The sequence below is a fragment of the Mesoplodon bidens genome, assembly GCF_964165515.1.
Source record: "Mesoplodon bidens genome assembly, chromosome: 1".
Taxonomy (NCBI): domain Eukaryota; kingdom Metazoa; phylum Chordata; class Mammalia; order Artiodactyla; family Ziphiidae; genus Mesoplodon; species Mesoplodon bidens.
The window spans coordinates 26,898,848-26,914,395 of record NC_138176.1 but is presented as its reverse complement, the minus strand read 5'-3'; the positions used below and the strand labels follow the sequence as shown (position 1 = coordinate 26,914,395).

Genomic DNA, 15,548 nt, shown 5'->3' with positions numbered 1-15,548 from the left:
AGCAAGGGAAAAACCACAAATGACATACAAGGGAACTCCCATAAGGTTAACAGCTGATTTCTCAGCAGAAACTCTACAAGCCAGAAGAGAGTGGCATGACATATTTAAAGTCATGAAAGGGAAGAAGCTACAACCAAGATTACTCTACCCTTCAAGGATCTCATTCAGATTCGAAGGAAAAATCAAAAGCTTTACAGATGAGCAAAAGCTAAGAGAATTCAGCACCACCAAACCAGCTCTACAATAAACGCTAAAGGAACTTCTCTAAGTAGGAAACACAAGAGAAGAAAAGGACCTACAAAAACAAACCAAAAGCAATTAAGAAAATGTTAACAGGAATATACATATCGATAATTACCTTAAACGTGAATGCATTAAATGCTCCAACCAAAAGATACAGGCTCGCTAAATGGATACAAAAACAAGACCCATACATATGCTGTCTACAAGAGACCCACTTCAGACCTAGGGACACATACGACTGAAAGTGAGGGGATGGAAAAAGATATTCCATGCAAATAGAAATCAAAGGGAAAGCTGCAGTAGCAATACTCATATCAGATAAAATAGACTTTAAAATAAAGAATGTTACAGGAGACAAGGAAGGACACTACATAATGATCAAGGGATCAATCCAAGAAGAAGATATAACAATTATAAATATATATGCATCCAACATAGGACACTTCAATACATAAGGCAACTGCTAACAGCTGCAAAGGAGGAAGTCGACAGTAATACAATAATACTGGAGGACTTTAACACCTCATTTACACCAACGGACAGATCATCCAAACAGAAAATTAATAAGGAAACACAAGCTTTAAATGACACAATAGACCAGATAGATTGAATTGATATTTATAGGACATTCCATCCAAAAACAGCAGATTACACTTTCTTTTCAAGTGAGCATGGAACATTCTCCAGGATACATCACATCTTGGGTCACAAATCAAGCCTCAGTAAATTTAAGAAAATTGAAATCATATCAAGTACTTTTCTGACCACAACGCTATGAGATTAGAAATCAATTACAGGGAAATAAAAACGTGAAAAACACAAACACATGGAGGCTAAACAATAATACATTACTAAATAACCAAGAGATCCCTGAAGAAATCAAAGAGGAAATCAGAAAATACCTAGACACAAATGACAATGAAAACATGATGATCCAAAACCTACGGGATGCAGCAAAAGCAGTTTTAAGAGGGAAGTTTATAGCTATACAAGCCTACCTTAAGAAACAATAAATATCTCAAACAATCTAACCTTACACCTAAAGGAACTAGAGAAAGAAGAACAAACAAAACCCAAAGTTAGTAGAAGGAAAGAAATCATAAAGATCAGAACAGAAATAAATGAAACAGAAACAAAGAAAACAATAGCAAAGATCAATAAAACTAAAAGCTGGTTCTTTGAGAAGATAAACAAAATTGATAAACCATTAGCCAGACTCATCAAGAAAAAGAGGGAGAAGACTCAAATCAATAAAATTAGAAATGAAAAAGGAGAAGTTACCACAGACACAGAAGAAATACAAAGCATCCTAAGAGACTACTACAAGCAACTCTATGCCAATAAAACGGACAACCTGGAAGAAATGGACAAATTCTTAGAAAGGTATAACTTTCCAAGACTGAACCAGGAAGAAATAGAAAATATGAACAGACCAATCACAGTAATGAAATTGAAACTGTGATTTAAAATCTTCCAACAAACAAAAGTCCAGGAACAGATGGCTTCACAGGTGAATTCTATCAAACACTTAGAGAAGAGCTAACACCCATCCTTCTCAAACTCTTCCAAAAATTGCAGAGGAAGGAACACTCTGAAACTCATTCTATGAGGCCACCATCACCCTGTTACCAGAACCAGACAAAGATACTCCAAAAAGGAAAACTACACACCAATATCACTGATGAATATAGACGCAAAAATCCTCAACAAAATACTAGCAAACAGAACCCAACAACACATTAAAAGGATCATACACCATGATCAAGTGGGATTTATCCCAGGGATGCAAGGATTCTTCAATATACGCAAATCAATCAATGTTAACACCATATTAATTGTTAACACCATATTAACAAACTGAAGAATAAAAACCATACGATCACCTCAATAGATGCAGAAAAAGCTTTTGACAAAATTCAACACCATTTATGATAAAAACTCTCTAGAAAGTGGGTATAGAGGGAACCTACCTCAACATAATAAACGCCATATATGACAAACCCACAGCAAACATCATTCTCCATGGTGAAAAACTGAAAGCATTTCCTCTAAGATCAGGAACAAGACAAGGATGTCCACTCTCGCCACTATTATTCAACTTAGATTTGGAAGTCCTAGCCACGGGAATCAAAGAAGAAAAAGAAATAAAAGGAATACAAGCTGGAAAAGAAGTAAAACTGTCACTGTTTGCAGATGACATGACACTATACATAGACAATCCTAAAGATGCCACCAGAAAACTACTAGAGCTGATCAATGAATTTGGTAAAGTTGCAGGATACAAAATTAATGCACAGAAATTTCTTGCATTCCTATACACTAATGATGAAAAATCTGAAGAGAAATTAAGGAAACACTCCCATTTACCACTGCAATGAAAAGAATAAAATACCTAGGAATAAACCCACCTAGGGAGACAAAAGACCTTTATGCAGAAAACTGTAAGACACTGATGAAAGAAATTAAAGATGATACAAACAGATACAGAGATATACCATGTTCTTGGATTGGAAGAATCAATATTGTGAAAATGACTATACTACCCAAAGCAATCTACAGATTCAATGCAATCCCTATCAAATTACCAATGGCATTTTTTACAGAACTAGAACAAAAAATCTTAAAATTTGTATGGAGACACAAAAGACCCCAAATAGCCAAAGTGGTCTTGAGGGGAAAACATGGAGCTAGAGGAATCAGACTCCCTGACTTCAGACTACACTACAAAGCCACAGTAATCAAGACAATATGGTCCTGGCACAAAAACAGAAATATAGATCAATGTAACAGGATAGAAAGCCCAGAGATAAACCCACGCACCTATGGTCAACTAATCTATGACAAAGGAGGCAAGGATATACAATGGAGCAAAGACAGTCTCTTCAATAAGTGGTGCTGGGAGAACTGGACAGCTACATGTAAAAGAATGAAATTAGAACACTCCCTAACACCATACCCAAAAATAAACTCAAAATGGATTAGAGACCTAAATATAAGACAGGACACTATAAAACTCTTAGAGGAAAACAAAGGAAGAACACTCTTTGACCTAAATCACAATAAGATCTTTTTTGATCCACCTCCTAGAGTAACGAAAATAAAAACAAAAATAAACAAATGGGACGTAATGAAACTTAAAAGCTTTTGCACAACAAAAGAAACTACAAACAAGACGAAAAGACAACCCTCAGAATAGGAGAAAATATTTGCAAATGAATCAACAGACAAAAGATTAATCTCTAAAATATATAAACAGCACATGCAGCTCAATATTAAAATAACAAACAACCCAATCCAAAAATGGGCAGAAGACCTAAATAGACATTTTCCAAAGAAGACATACGGATGGTCAAGAAGCACATGAAAAGCTACTCAACATCACTAATTATTAGAGAAATGCAAATCAAAACTACAATGAAGTAACACCTCACACCAGTTAGAATAGGCACTATCAGAAAATCTACAAACAACAAATGCTGGAGAGGGTGTGGAGAAAAGGGAACCCTCTTGCACTGTTGGTGGGAATGTAAATTGATACAGCCACTATGGAGAACAGTACGGAGTTTCCTTAAAAAACTAAAAATAGAATTACCATATGACCCAGCAATCCCACTACTGGGCATATACCCAGAGAAAACCATAATCCAAAAAGACACATGCACCCCAATGTTCACTGCAGCACTATTTACAATAGCCAGGACATGGAAGCAACCTAAATGCCCATCGAAAGATGAATGAATAAAGAAGATGTGGTACATATATACAATGGAATATTACTCAGCCATAAAAAGGAGTGAAATTGTGTCATTTGTAGAGATGTGGATGGATCTAGAGTCTGTCATACAGAGTGAATTAAGTCAGAAAGAGAAAAACAAATATTGTATATTAACGCATATATGTGGAACCTAGAAAAATGGTACAGATGAACCGGTTTGCAGGGCAGAAACTGAGACACAGATGTAGAGAACAAATGTATGGACTCCAAGGGGGGAAAGTGGAGGGGTGTGTGTGATGAATTGGGAGACTGGGATTGATATATACACACTAATATGTATAAAATGGATAACTAAGAGGAAACTGCTGTATAAAAAAATAAAATGAAATTCAAAAATACAAAAAAAAAGAAAGTGTCTGTTTCCCCATATCTATACTAATACCTAACCTTTTGAATCTTTGACATTGTGATAAATTAAAACTATATCTCATTTAAAAACAAAAAAACCAAACTGCATTATTAATAACTAAGGCGCAATTTTCTAGCAGCTGAAGATTTTGTGCTCTTAAGGACTTTTTTTTAGTAGATATAAGAAGCAGTAAGAAGTTTTTTAAAAAAGCACCAGCAGTGTGGTTGTAAAATTCTGGCAAAAAAATTCTGGACTTTGGACTGGGTTTGAACCATGAACCAGTTATGTGATCTAGGGTAAATTGCCTAACCACTCTGCACGTTAATTTCATCATCCATAAAATGAAGATATTATACGCCCACTTTATAGAGCTGTTTTGATGATTAAATAGACAAAATACTTACCGATGATAAGCTTCTCGTCGATACTTTTTCAGGGCATGTTTATCCATGTTAGCAGGCATATCTGCTGCATTTTGTAACCGATCACTCCAGGAAGTTGTCATTTTATTTTACTTGTATGCTCAATTCTAGAAAAGAAAATCAGTAATTTAGTAGATTAACATTAGCATCTGTATATTGAAATCAGATTTTTTTTTAAAAATTAGTAAAACTCTAGATTGCAAATTGTCTGATATTACTATTTAAATATACTGAATATGGAAATATACTGAAAAATTAAAGTAACACTTCTAAACTATGTAAATTTAGGAAAATAATTTCATATAGTAATTTCTATCCAGAAAGATCATATATAACACTTTCAAATAATTAAGCATGATTGCCAGTAATAATTTACTTTTTAAAAAAAAATAATTTACTTTAATCCTAGATTCTAGAAAAGGGGCTGAGACCACAGACATGTGAAAATATATAATTTTCAGTTAATGTATGTTCAAAATATGTAAAGTAAGCAACTTTTTGATTCTGATAAACATACTAAACTCAATCAATGGTAGTACAAATATGTATGAGTATTTGACTTCTAATTATATTATGCTGTTATATTTTTCTTTTTGTTTTTTTATTTTATTTTGCTGTACGCGGGCCTCTCAATATTGTGGCCTCTCCCGTTGCAGAGCACAGGCTCCGGACACACAGGCTCAGCAGCCATGGCTCACAGGCCCAGCAGCTCCGCAGCATGTGGGATCTTCCCGGACCGGGGCATGAACCTGTGTCCCCTGCATCAGCAGGCGGACTCTCAACCACTGTGCCATCAGGGAAGCCCTGCTTTTATATTTTTCAATGATAAATTATCTTGCAGCTAGTATTACAGACTGAACTAGAAGAAGAAATAAACTAAAACATTTCATCTCATTAGAATAAACATCTAAATCGAGGTGAGCAGGTGTCTTTACTGTATTTTTACTATAGGCACTGTTACAGGTTTCACTTCTATTTTTGCAGTTTTCATCTTCAGCTTTAAACAAGGATGAAAAATAACCTTTTAGAGTTAAGAAGTTTATTAACATTTTATTAAAATACCAATGTTTGTGAAAACATCTGCATTCTAACTTATTTCCAATTTTGAAAATGCTAACATTGTTTATGACATTATGGCAATTTTAAAGTAAGCCATCTTTGTAGCTTTTTAAAATAATAATTTACTGAGGTGAAATTCACATAAGAAAACTAACCATTTTAAAATAAGTCAATGGCATTTAGTATGTTCATAATATAGTGCAACCACCACCTCTATCTAGTTCCAAAATACTTCTGTCACTCCAAAGTAAAACCCTTTACCCATTAAGCAGTTTCTCCCCATTCTCCCCACCCCATGGCCACCCCAATCCCACTTCTGCCTCTTTGGGTTTATCTATTCTGGATATTTCATATAAGTAGAATCATACAGAACGTGAGTTTTTGTATCTGGCTTCTTTCATTTAGCATGTTTTCTAGTTTCATCCATGTTCTACCATGTTTCAGATACTTCCTTCCTTTCTATGGCTGAATAATAAATATTCCACTGTGTGCATGTACCACAATTTGTTTATCTCTTCATCCGCTGACAGACATTTGGACTACTTCCACCTTTTGGCTACTGTGAATAGTACTGCTATGAACATGTATAAACAATGTATTTACTTGAGTACCAGTTTTCAATTCTTTTGGATATATATTTAGGTCTGTAATGTTTCTGAAGTAATCAAGATTTCCAAACACTGTTTAGATAACAAAAGTACTGTTACTTGCAAAAGACTCTAGTTAAGGGACTTCCCTGGCAGTCCAATGGTTAAGACTCCGTGTTTCCACTGCAGGGGGCACAGATGCGATCCCTGGTAGCGGAAGTAGGACCCTACGTAACTTAAGAGAAGTTATTTGCTAGACTACTATAACTGAATCTAGATACACTATGGGGTTACTTGTTTATTTTTAAAAATTCATGTAGCAAATCCAGACTATTTTGTGGACCAAAAAGGGTTAAATTTTTAAAAGTAGAGAATTACAATGGAACTTCAATGGTTTTCGGTGGGGGGTGGAGTGGAGGTTGAGGGAAGGACCAGGACTATATCTTACATAAGTTTAAATAAGACTCAGAAATGAAATTTGTATTCTATGACGAATTAAGGGAAATCAGAATAGTCATGCCATTAAAGAAAAACTTTAACGTGAGCTCTACTGCAATTATAGTCTATATAGTAAAGTACAGGAAACAAATTTTGTTAATTTATTGTTAAGGCCTTCAGTGAACTCCAACTTTTTAAAAATCTCTAATAGTATTCATAAAAGTCTACCTCTTTTTATTTTTAAAAAGTTAAGGAGGGATTCCCTGGTGGCGCAGTGGTTAAGAATCCGCCTGCCAATACAGGGGAAGCGGGTTCGATCCCTGGTCTGGGAAGATCCCACATGCTGCGGATCAACTAAGCTCGTGTGTCACAACTACTGAGCCTGCACTCTAGAGCCCGCAAGCCACAACTACTGAGCCCGCGTGTCACGACTACTGAAGCCCACATGCCTGGAGCCCGTGCTCCACAAGAAAAGAAGCCACCACAATGAGCAGCCCGCACACCGCAACGAAGAGTAGCCCCCACTCGACGCAACTAGAGAAAGCCCATGCACAGCAATGAAGACCCAACACGGCCATAAATAAATGGAAAAAAAAAGGGACCTCCCTGGTGGCGCAGTGGTTAAGAATCTGCCTGCCACTGCAAGGGACACAGGTTTGAGCCCTGGTCTGGGAAGATCTCACATGCCACGAGGCAACTAAGCCCATGTGCCACAACTACTGAGCCTGCGCTCTAGAGCCTGCGAGCCACAATTACTGAGCTCGCGTGCCACAACTAGTGAAGCCCGCACGCCTGGAGCCCAAATTGGAAAAAATTAAAGACAAAGAAAAATTATTGAAAGCAGCAAGGGAAAAACCACAAATGACATACAAGGGAACTCCCATAAGGTTAAAACCTGATTTCTCAGTAGAAACTCTACAAGCCAGAAGACAGTGGCATGACATATTTAAAGTCATGAAAGGGAAGAAGTTACAACTAAGATTACTCTACCCTTCAAGGATCTCATTCAGATTCGAAGGAAAAATCAAAAGCTTTACAGATGAGCAAAAGCTAAGAGAATTCAGCACCACCAAACCAGCTCTACAACAAATGCTAAAGGAACTTCTCTAAGTAGGAAACACAAGAGAAGAAAAGGACCTACAAAAACAAACCCAAAGCAATTAAGAAAATGTTAACAGGAATATACATATCGATAATTACCTTAAACGTGAATGCATTAAATACTCCAACCAAAAGATACAGGCTCGCTAAATGGATACAAAAACAAGACCCATACGTATGCTGTCCACAAGAGACCCACTTCAGACCTAGGGACACATACAGACTGAAAGTGAGGGGATGGAAAAAGATATTCCATGCAAATGGAAGTCAAAAGAAAGCTGGAGTAGCAATACTCATTTCAGGCAAAACAGACTTTAAAATAAAGACTATTAGAAGAGACAAAGAAGGAACTACATAATGATCAAGGGATCAATCCAAGAAGAAGATATAACAATTATAAATATATATGCATCCAACACAGGAACACCTCAATATATAAGGCAAGTGTTAACAGCTGCAAAGGAGGAAATCGACAGTAACACAATAATACTGGAGGACTTTAACACCTCATTTACACCAACGGACAGATCATCCAAACAGAAAATTAATAAGGAAACACAAGCTTTAAATGACACAATAGACCAGATAGATTGAATTGATATTTATAGGACATTCCATCCAAAAACAGCAGATTACACTTTCTTTTCAAGTGAGCATGGAACATTCTCCAGGATACATCACATCTTGGGTCACAAATCAAGCCTCAGTAAATTTAAGAAAATTGAAATCATATCAAGTACTTTTCTGACCACAACGCTATGAGATTAGAAATCAATTACAGGGAAATAAAAACGTGAAAAACACAAACACATGGAGGCTAAACAATAATACATTACTAAATAACCAAGAGATCCCTGAAGAAATCAAAGAGGAAATCAGAAAATACCTAGACACAAATGACAATGAAAACATGATGATCCAAAACCTATGGGATGCAGCAAAAGCAGTTTTAAGAGGGAAGTTTATAGCTATACGAGCCTACCTTAAGAAACAACAAACATCTCAAACAATCTAACCTTACATCTAAAGGAACTAGAGAAAGAAGAACAAACAAAACCCAAAGTTAGTAGAAGGAAAGAAATCATAAAGATCAGAACAGAAATAAATGAAACAGAAACAAAGAAAACAATAGCAAAGATCAATAAAACTAAAAGCTGGTTCTTTGAGAAGATAAACAAAATTGATAAACCATTAGCCAGACTCATCAAGAAAAAGAGGGAGAAGACTCAAATCAATAAAATTAGAAATGAAAAAGGAGAAGTTACCACAGACACAGAAGAAATACAAAGCATCCTAAGAGACTACTACAAGCAACTCTATGCCAATAAAACGGACAACCTGGAAGAAATGGACAAATTCTTAGAAAGGTATAACTTTCCAAGACTGAACCAGGAAGAAATAGAAAATATGAACAGACCAATCACAGTAATGAAATTGAAACTGTGATTTAAAATCTTCCAACAAACAAAAGTCCAGGAACAGATGGCTTCACAGGTGAATTCTATCAAACACTTAGAGAAGAGCTAACACCCATCCTTCTCAAACTCTTCCAAAAATTGCAGAGGAAAGAACACTCTGAAACTCATTCTATGAGGCCACCATCACCCTGATACCAGAACCAGACAAAGATACCCCAAAAAGGAAAACTACACACCAATATCACTGATGAATATAGACGCAAAAATCCTCAACAAAATACTAGCAAACAGAACCCAACAACACATTAAAAGGATCATACACCATGATCAAGTGGGATTTATCCCAGGGATGCAAGGATTCTTCAATATACGCAAATCAATCAATGTTAACACCATATTAATTGTTAACACCATATTAACAAACTGAAGAATAAAAACCATACGATCACCTCAATAGATGCAGAAAAAGCTTTTGACAAAATTCAACACCATTTATGATAAAAACTCTCTAGAAAGTGGGTATAGAGGGAACCTACCTCAACATAATAAACGCCATATATGACAAACCCACAGCAAACATCATTCTCCATGGTGAAAAACTGAAAGCATTTCCTCTAAGATCAGGAACAAGACAAGGATGTCCACTCTCGCCACTATTATTCAACTTAGATTTGGAAGTCCTAGCCACGGGAATCAAAGAAGAAAAAGAAATAAAAGGAATACAAGCTGGAAAAGAAGTAAAACTGTCACTGTTTGCAGATGACATGACACTATACATAGACAATCCTAAAGATGCCACCAGAAAACTACTAGAGCTGATCAATGAATTTGGTAAAGTTGCAGGATGCAAAATTAATGCACAGAAATTTCTTGCATTCCTATACACTAATGATGAAAAATCTGAAAGAGAAATTAAGCAAACACTCCCATTTACCACTTCAAAAAAAAGAATAAAATACCTAGGGAAAAAAAATTAGCAGCATTCAAAGGAAAAGGAAACTATGATACATAATGAAGAGAAAAATCAACTGAAGCAGGGACTTACCTGGTGGCCCAGTGGTAAAGAATCCACCTTACAATGCAGGGGACATGGTTTTGATCCCTGGTCAGGGAATTAAAATCCCACATGTCGTGGGGCAACTAAGCCCACATGCCACAACTACTGAGCTGGCACGCCTCAACTACAGCCCACGTGCCACAAACTACAGAGCCCACGTGCCCTGGAGACTGCGTGCCACAACTAGAGAAGCCTGTGCACCACAACGAAGAGCCCGCACGCCTCAATGAAAGATCCCACATGTCTCAATGAAGATCCCTCGTGCCTCAACTAAGATCTGACGCAGCCAAAAATAAATAAAATAAATAATGAATAAATCTTTAAAAAAAAATCAACTGAAGCAAACCCACAAATGACACAGATGATAGAATACTCAGACACTAAGTTATTATAATTGGACAAAATTCAATATATAATATGCAATTCAAATAATATATCATTCAATATATAATTGATAACTGAATGTATTTCATATGTTCAAAAAACTAGAAGACTGAAAATGTTTACAGGCGTGAAAAATCTTTTTAAAAGACCCAACTCAAACATCTAGAAGTGACAACTACAATCTGAGATGAGAAATACACTGAATAGATTAATGACAGATTAGACTTTAAAGAAAACATTAGTATCTTGAAGACATAGCAATAGAAACTATCCAAATTAAAACAGATCAGTGACCTGTGCAACAGTTTCAAGTGTATTCTGATTTCTAATATATGCATAATTGGAGTCCACAAAAGAAAAGAGAAAGGGAGAAGACAAAAAAATTATTTAAAGAAATAGTGGGGGAAAATTTCTAACTTAATGAAAATTATAAATCTACAGGTCTAAGAAAACTCAGCAAACCCCAAGCACACAAAACAAGAAAACTACACCAAGGCACATCAAAATCAAATTACTTAAAAGGAGTGATAAAGAGAAAATATTAAAGAAGCAGCTAGAGAAAGAAGACATCATATAGAGAAGAAAAAAACAAATTCCTCATCTGAAGCAGTGAAGCCAGAGAAAAGTGGAGAAACACCTTTAAAGAACTGGAAGAAAATAAGTGTCAACCTAGAATTCTTTCCCTGACAAAAACATCCTTCAGAAATAAAGACTTCTTCAGATGTAGAAAAGCTGAAAGAATTCATCAACAGCGGACTCTAAAAGAAATTTTAAAGGAAGTCCTTCAGGTAAGAGGAAAACAATACCAGATGGAAATCAATCTACACAAAGGAATGGGTAACTATAAAATATTTTTCCCTACTATTAAGTTTTTCTAAAAGATAACTGTTTGAAGTAAAAGTAACAGTAATATATTGTTAGGTTTATAACATATACAGAACTAAAATATGTGACAGTAATAACCCAAAGGTGTGTAAGAAGAGAACAGAAGTATACTACTTTAAGACTCCTATAGTACACATGAAGTAGTATACCACTTGAAAGCAGACTGTGATAAGGTAAAGTTGCATACTATACACCCTAAAGCAATCACCACAGTAACAAAGTTATAGCTAATAAGGCAACAAAAGAGATAAAATGGAAACAAGAAATAATCAACCCAAAATATGACATAAAAAGAGAAAAAGGAAACAACAAACAAAAAAATAGCAAGGTGGTAGAATTTTACTCAACCATATTTTTAAAATTACATTAAGTTTTAAATATCTATCCCAATCAAAAAAAAAAAAGCTGTAGGACCTAAATATAAGACATGACACCACAAAACTCCCAGAAGAGAACATAGGCAAAACATTCTCTGACATAAATTGTACCAATGTTTTCTTAGGTCAGTCTCGAAGGCAATATAAATAAAAGCAAAAATAAACAAGTGGGACCCAATCAAACTTATAAGCTTTTGAACAGCAAAGGAAATCATAAACAAAATGAAAAGACAACCTACAGACTGGGAGAAAATATTTGCAAATGATGCGACCAACAAGGCCTTAATTTCCAAAGTATATAAGCAGCTCATACAACTCAATAACAACAACAATAAATATTACCCAATCAAAAAATAGGTGGAAGACCTAAATAGACATTTCTTCAAAGAAAACATACAGATGGTCGATAGGCACATGAAAAGATGCTCAACATCGCTAATTATTAGAAAAAAACAAATCAAAACTACAATGAGGTATCACCTCACACCGGTCAGAATGGCCATCATTTAGAAGTCTACAAATAACAAATGCTGGAGAGGGTGTGGAAAAAAGTCTACACTGTGGGTGGGAATGTAAACTGGTGCAACCAGTATGGAAAACAGTATGGAGGTTCCTTAGAAAAAACGAAATCTAGGACTTCCCTGGTGGCACAGTGGTTAAGAATCCGCCTGCCAATGCAGGGACACGGGTTCGAGCCCTAGTCCGGGAAGATCCCACATGCCATGGATCAACTGATCCCATGCGCCACAAGTACTGAGCCTGCGCTCTAGAGTCCGTGAGCCACACTACTGAGCCCACGTGCCACAACTACTGAAGCCCACGCACCTAGAGCCCGTGCTCTGCAACAAAGACAGGCCACCACAGTGAGAAGCCTGCACACTGCAACGAAGAGTAGCCTCCACTCGCTGCAACAACAGAAAGCCTGGGTGCAGCAACAAAGACCCAATGCAGCCAAAAATAAATAAATAAATTTATATTAAAAAAACCCAATAGGGGCTTCCCCGGTGGTGCAGTGGTTGAGAGTCCGCCTGCCAATGCAGGGGACACGGGTTTCTGCCCCGGTCTGGGAAGATCCCACATGCCGCGGAGCGGCTGGGCCCGTGAGCCGTGGCCGCTGAGCCTGCGCGCCCGGAGTCTGCTCTGCAACGGGAGAGGTCACAACAGTGAGAGGCCCATATACCGCAAAACAAAAACAAAAACAAAAACAAAAAAAAAAAAACCCAACAACACGAAAACTAGGGAATTCCCTGGTGGTCCAGTGGTTGGGACTCCACGCTTTCAGTGATAAGGGCACGGGGTTCAATCCCTGGTCAGGGAGCTAGGATCATGCATGTCACACGGTGTGGCCAAAAAATAAAATGGTTCAAATAAATAAATAAATAAATAAAGTCTGTCCTCCATCCTGAGGTTTAAAAAAAAAAAACAGAACTAAAAATAGAGTTGCCATATGATCCAGCAATCCCACTCCTGGGCATATATCCAGAGAAAACTGTAATTCAAAAAGATACATGCACCTCAATGTTCATAGCAGCACTATTTACAACAGCCAAGACAAGGAAGCAATGTAAATGTCCATTGACAGATGACTAGATAAAGAAAATGTTGCATATATATATATACAATAGGATACTAGCCATAAAAAAAAATGAAATAATGCCATGTGCAGCAACATGGATGGACCTGGAGATTATCATACTAAATGAAGTAAGTCAGAAAGAGAAAGACAAACACCATATGATATCACTAATATGTGGAATCTAAAATATGATACAAATGAACTTATTTACAAAACAGAAACAGACTCACAGACACAGAAAACAAACTTGAGGTTACCGGAAAGGGGATGGGGGCAGGATAATTTAGAAGTTTGGGATTAGCAGATATAAACTACTATATATAAAATAGGTAAACAACAAGGTCCTACTGTATAGCACAGGGAACTATATTCAATATCCCATAATAAATCATAACGGAAAAGATGAAAAAGAAAAAATATATATATTTATATATATATAAAACAATCACTTTGCTGTACATCAGAAACCGACACAACACTGTAAATCAACTATACTCCAATAAAAAAAATTTTTTTTAAGTTGGCATGGTTACATTAGTATTAGACAAAGTATACTTCAGATCAAAGAATATTACCAGGTTTAAGGAAGCCCATTTCTTAATGATAAACAGGTCAATTTATCGAGAAGACATAATAATCATAAATGCTTATGTACATCTAATAACAGAGCTTCAAAACACATGAAGCAAAAACTTGTAGAACTGCAAGGAGGAAGTGACAAAAACCACAATTATAGCTGGAGATTTCAGTAATATTTCAATAACTGATAGAACAAGTGGACAGGATGTCCGTTAAGGATAGAAAAAACTTGACCAACATTATCATCCAACTTGACCTAACTGACATTCATAAAACAGTCCACCCAACAACCACAGAATACACATTGTTTTCAAGTGCACATGGAACACTTACCAAGATAGATCATGTTCTGGGCCATAACACAAGTCTCAATAAATTGAAATTGAAAAAGAATCAAGTCTTACAAAGTATGTTCACTGGCCACGATGAAATTAAGTTAGCAATAAATACAGAAAGATACCTGGAAAATCCCCAAACATCTGCAAATAAATGAACACACTTCTATATAACCCAAGGGTCAAAGAAGAAATCAAAGGAGAAATTAGAAATTATTTAGAACTGACTCAAAATGAAAATACAACATTATTAAAATTTGTGAGGACTTTCCCTGGTGCACAGTGTTTAAGAATCTACCTGCCAATGCAGGGGACACGGGCTCAAACCCTGGTCCAGGAAGATCCCACATGCCAAGGAGCAACTAAGCCCGTGCACCACAACTACTGAACCTGTGCTCTAGAACGCACGAGCCACAACTACTGAGCCTGCACACCACAACTACTGAAGCCCATGCTCCTGGAGCCCATGCTGCGCAACAAGAGAAGCCACTGCAATGAGAAGCCCGTGCACTGCAACGAAGAGTAGCCCCTGCTCTCCGCAACTAGAGAAAGCCCACGCGCAGCAATGAAGACCCAATGCAGCCAAAAATAAATAAATTTATTAAATAAATAAATGTTTAAAAAATTGAAATCATACAAAGTATCTTCTTCTATCGTAATGGAATAAAGGTAGAAGTCAATAAGATAAGGAAAACTACAAAATTGACAAATATGTGGAAGTTAATCAACACTCTCTTTAACAACCAACAGGGTCAAAGAAGAAATCACAAGGAAAACTAGAAAATAGTTGAGACAAAAGAAAACAAAAACACAAAACACCAAAAACTTATGAGATACAGGGAAGGCCGTATGTACTCAGAGGAAAATTTACAGCTGTAAATGCCTACATTAAAAAAGAAGAAACATATGTATAACTGATTCACTTTGTTATAAAGCAGAAACTAATAAAAAAAATTTTTAAAA

General features: G+C 36.3%; 1 protein-coding gene across 2 annotated transcripts in view; it reads right to left on the bottom strand.

The window, feature by feature from the left end:
* Positions 1–15,548, bottom strand: part of NT5C2 (5'-nucleotidase, cytosolic II) — a 105,087-nt gene that overhangs the window by 73,252 nt on the left and 16,287 nt on the right. For both annotated transcript variants that reach the window (XM_081228511.1, XM_081228512.1), the window contains exon 2: positions 4,772–4,896. In XM_081228511.1, the coding sequence (XP_081084637.1) occupies positions 4,772–4,872 (101 nt within the window). In that variant the 5' untranslated portion in view covers positions 4,873–4,896. The remainder of the gene's footprint in view (positions 1–4,771; positions 4,897–15,548) is intronic.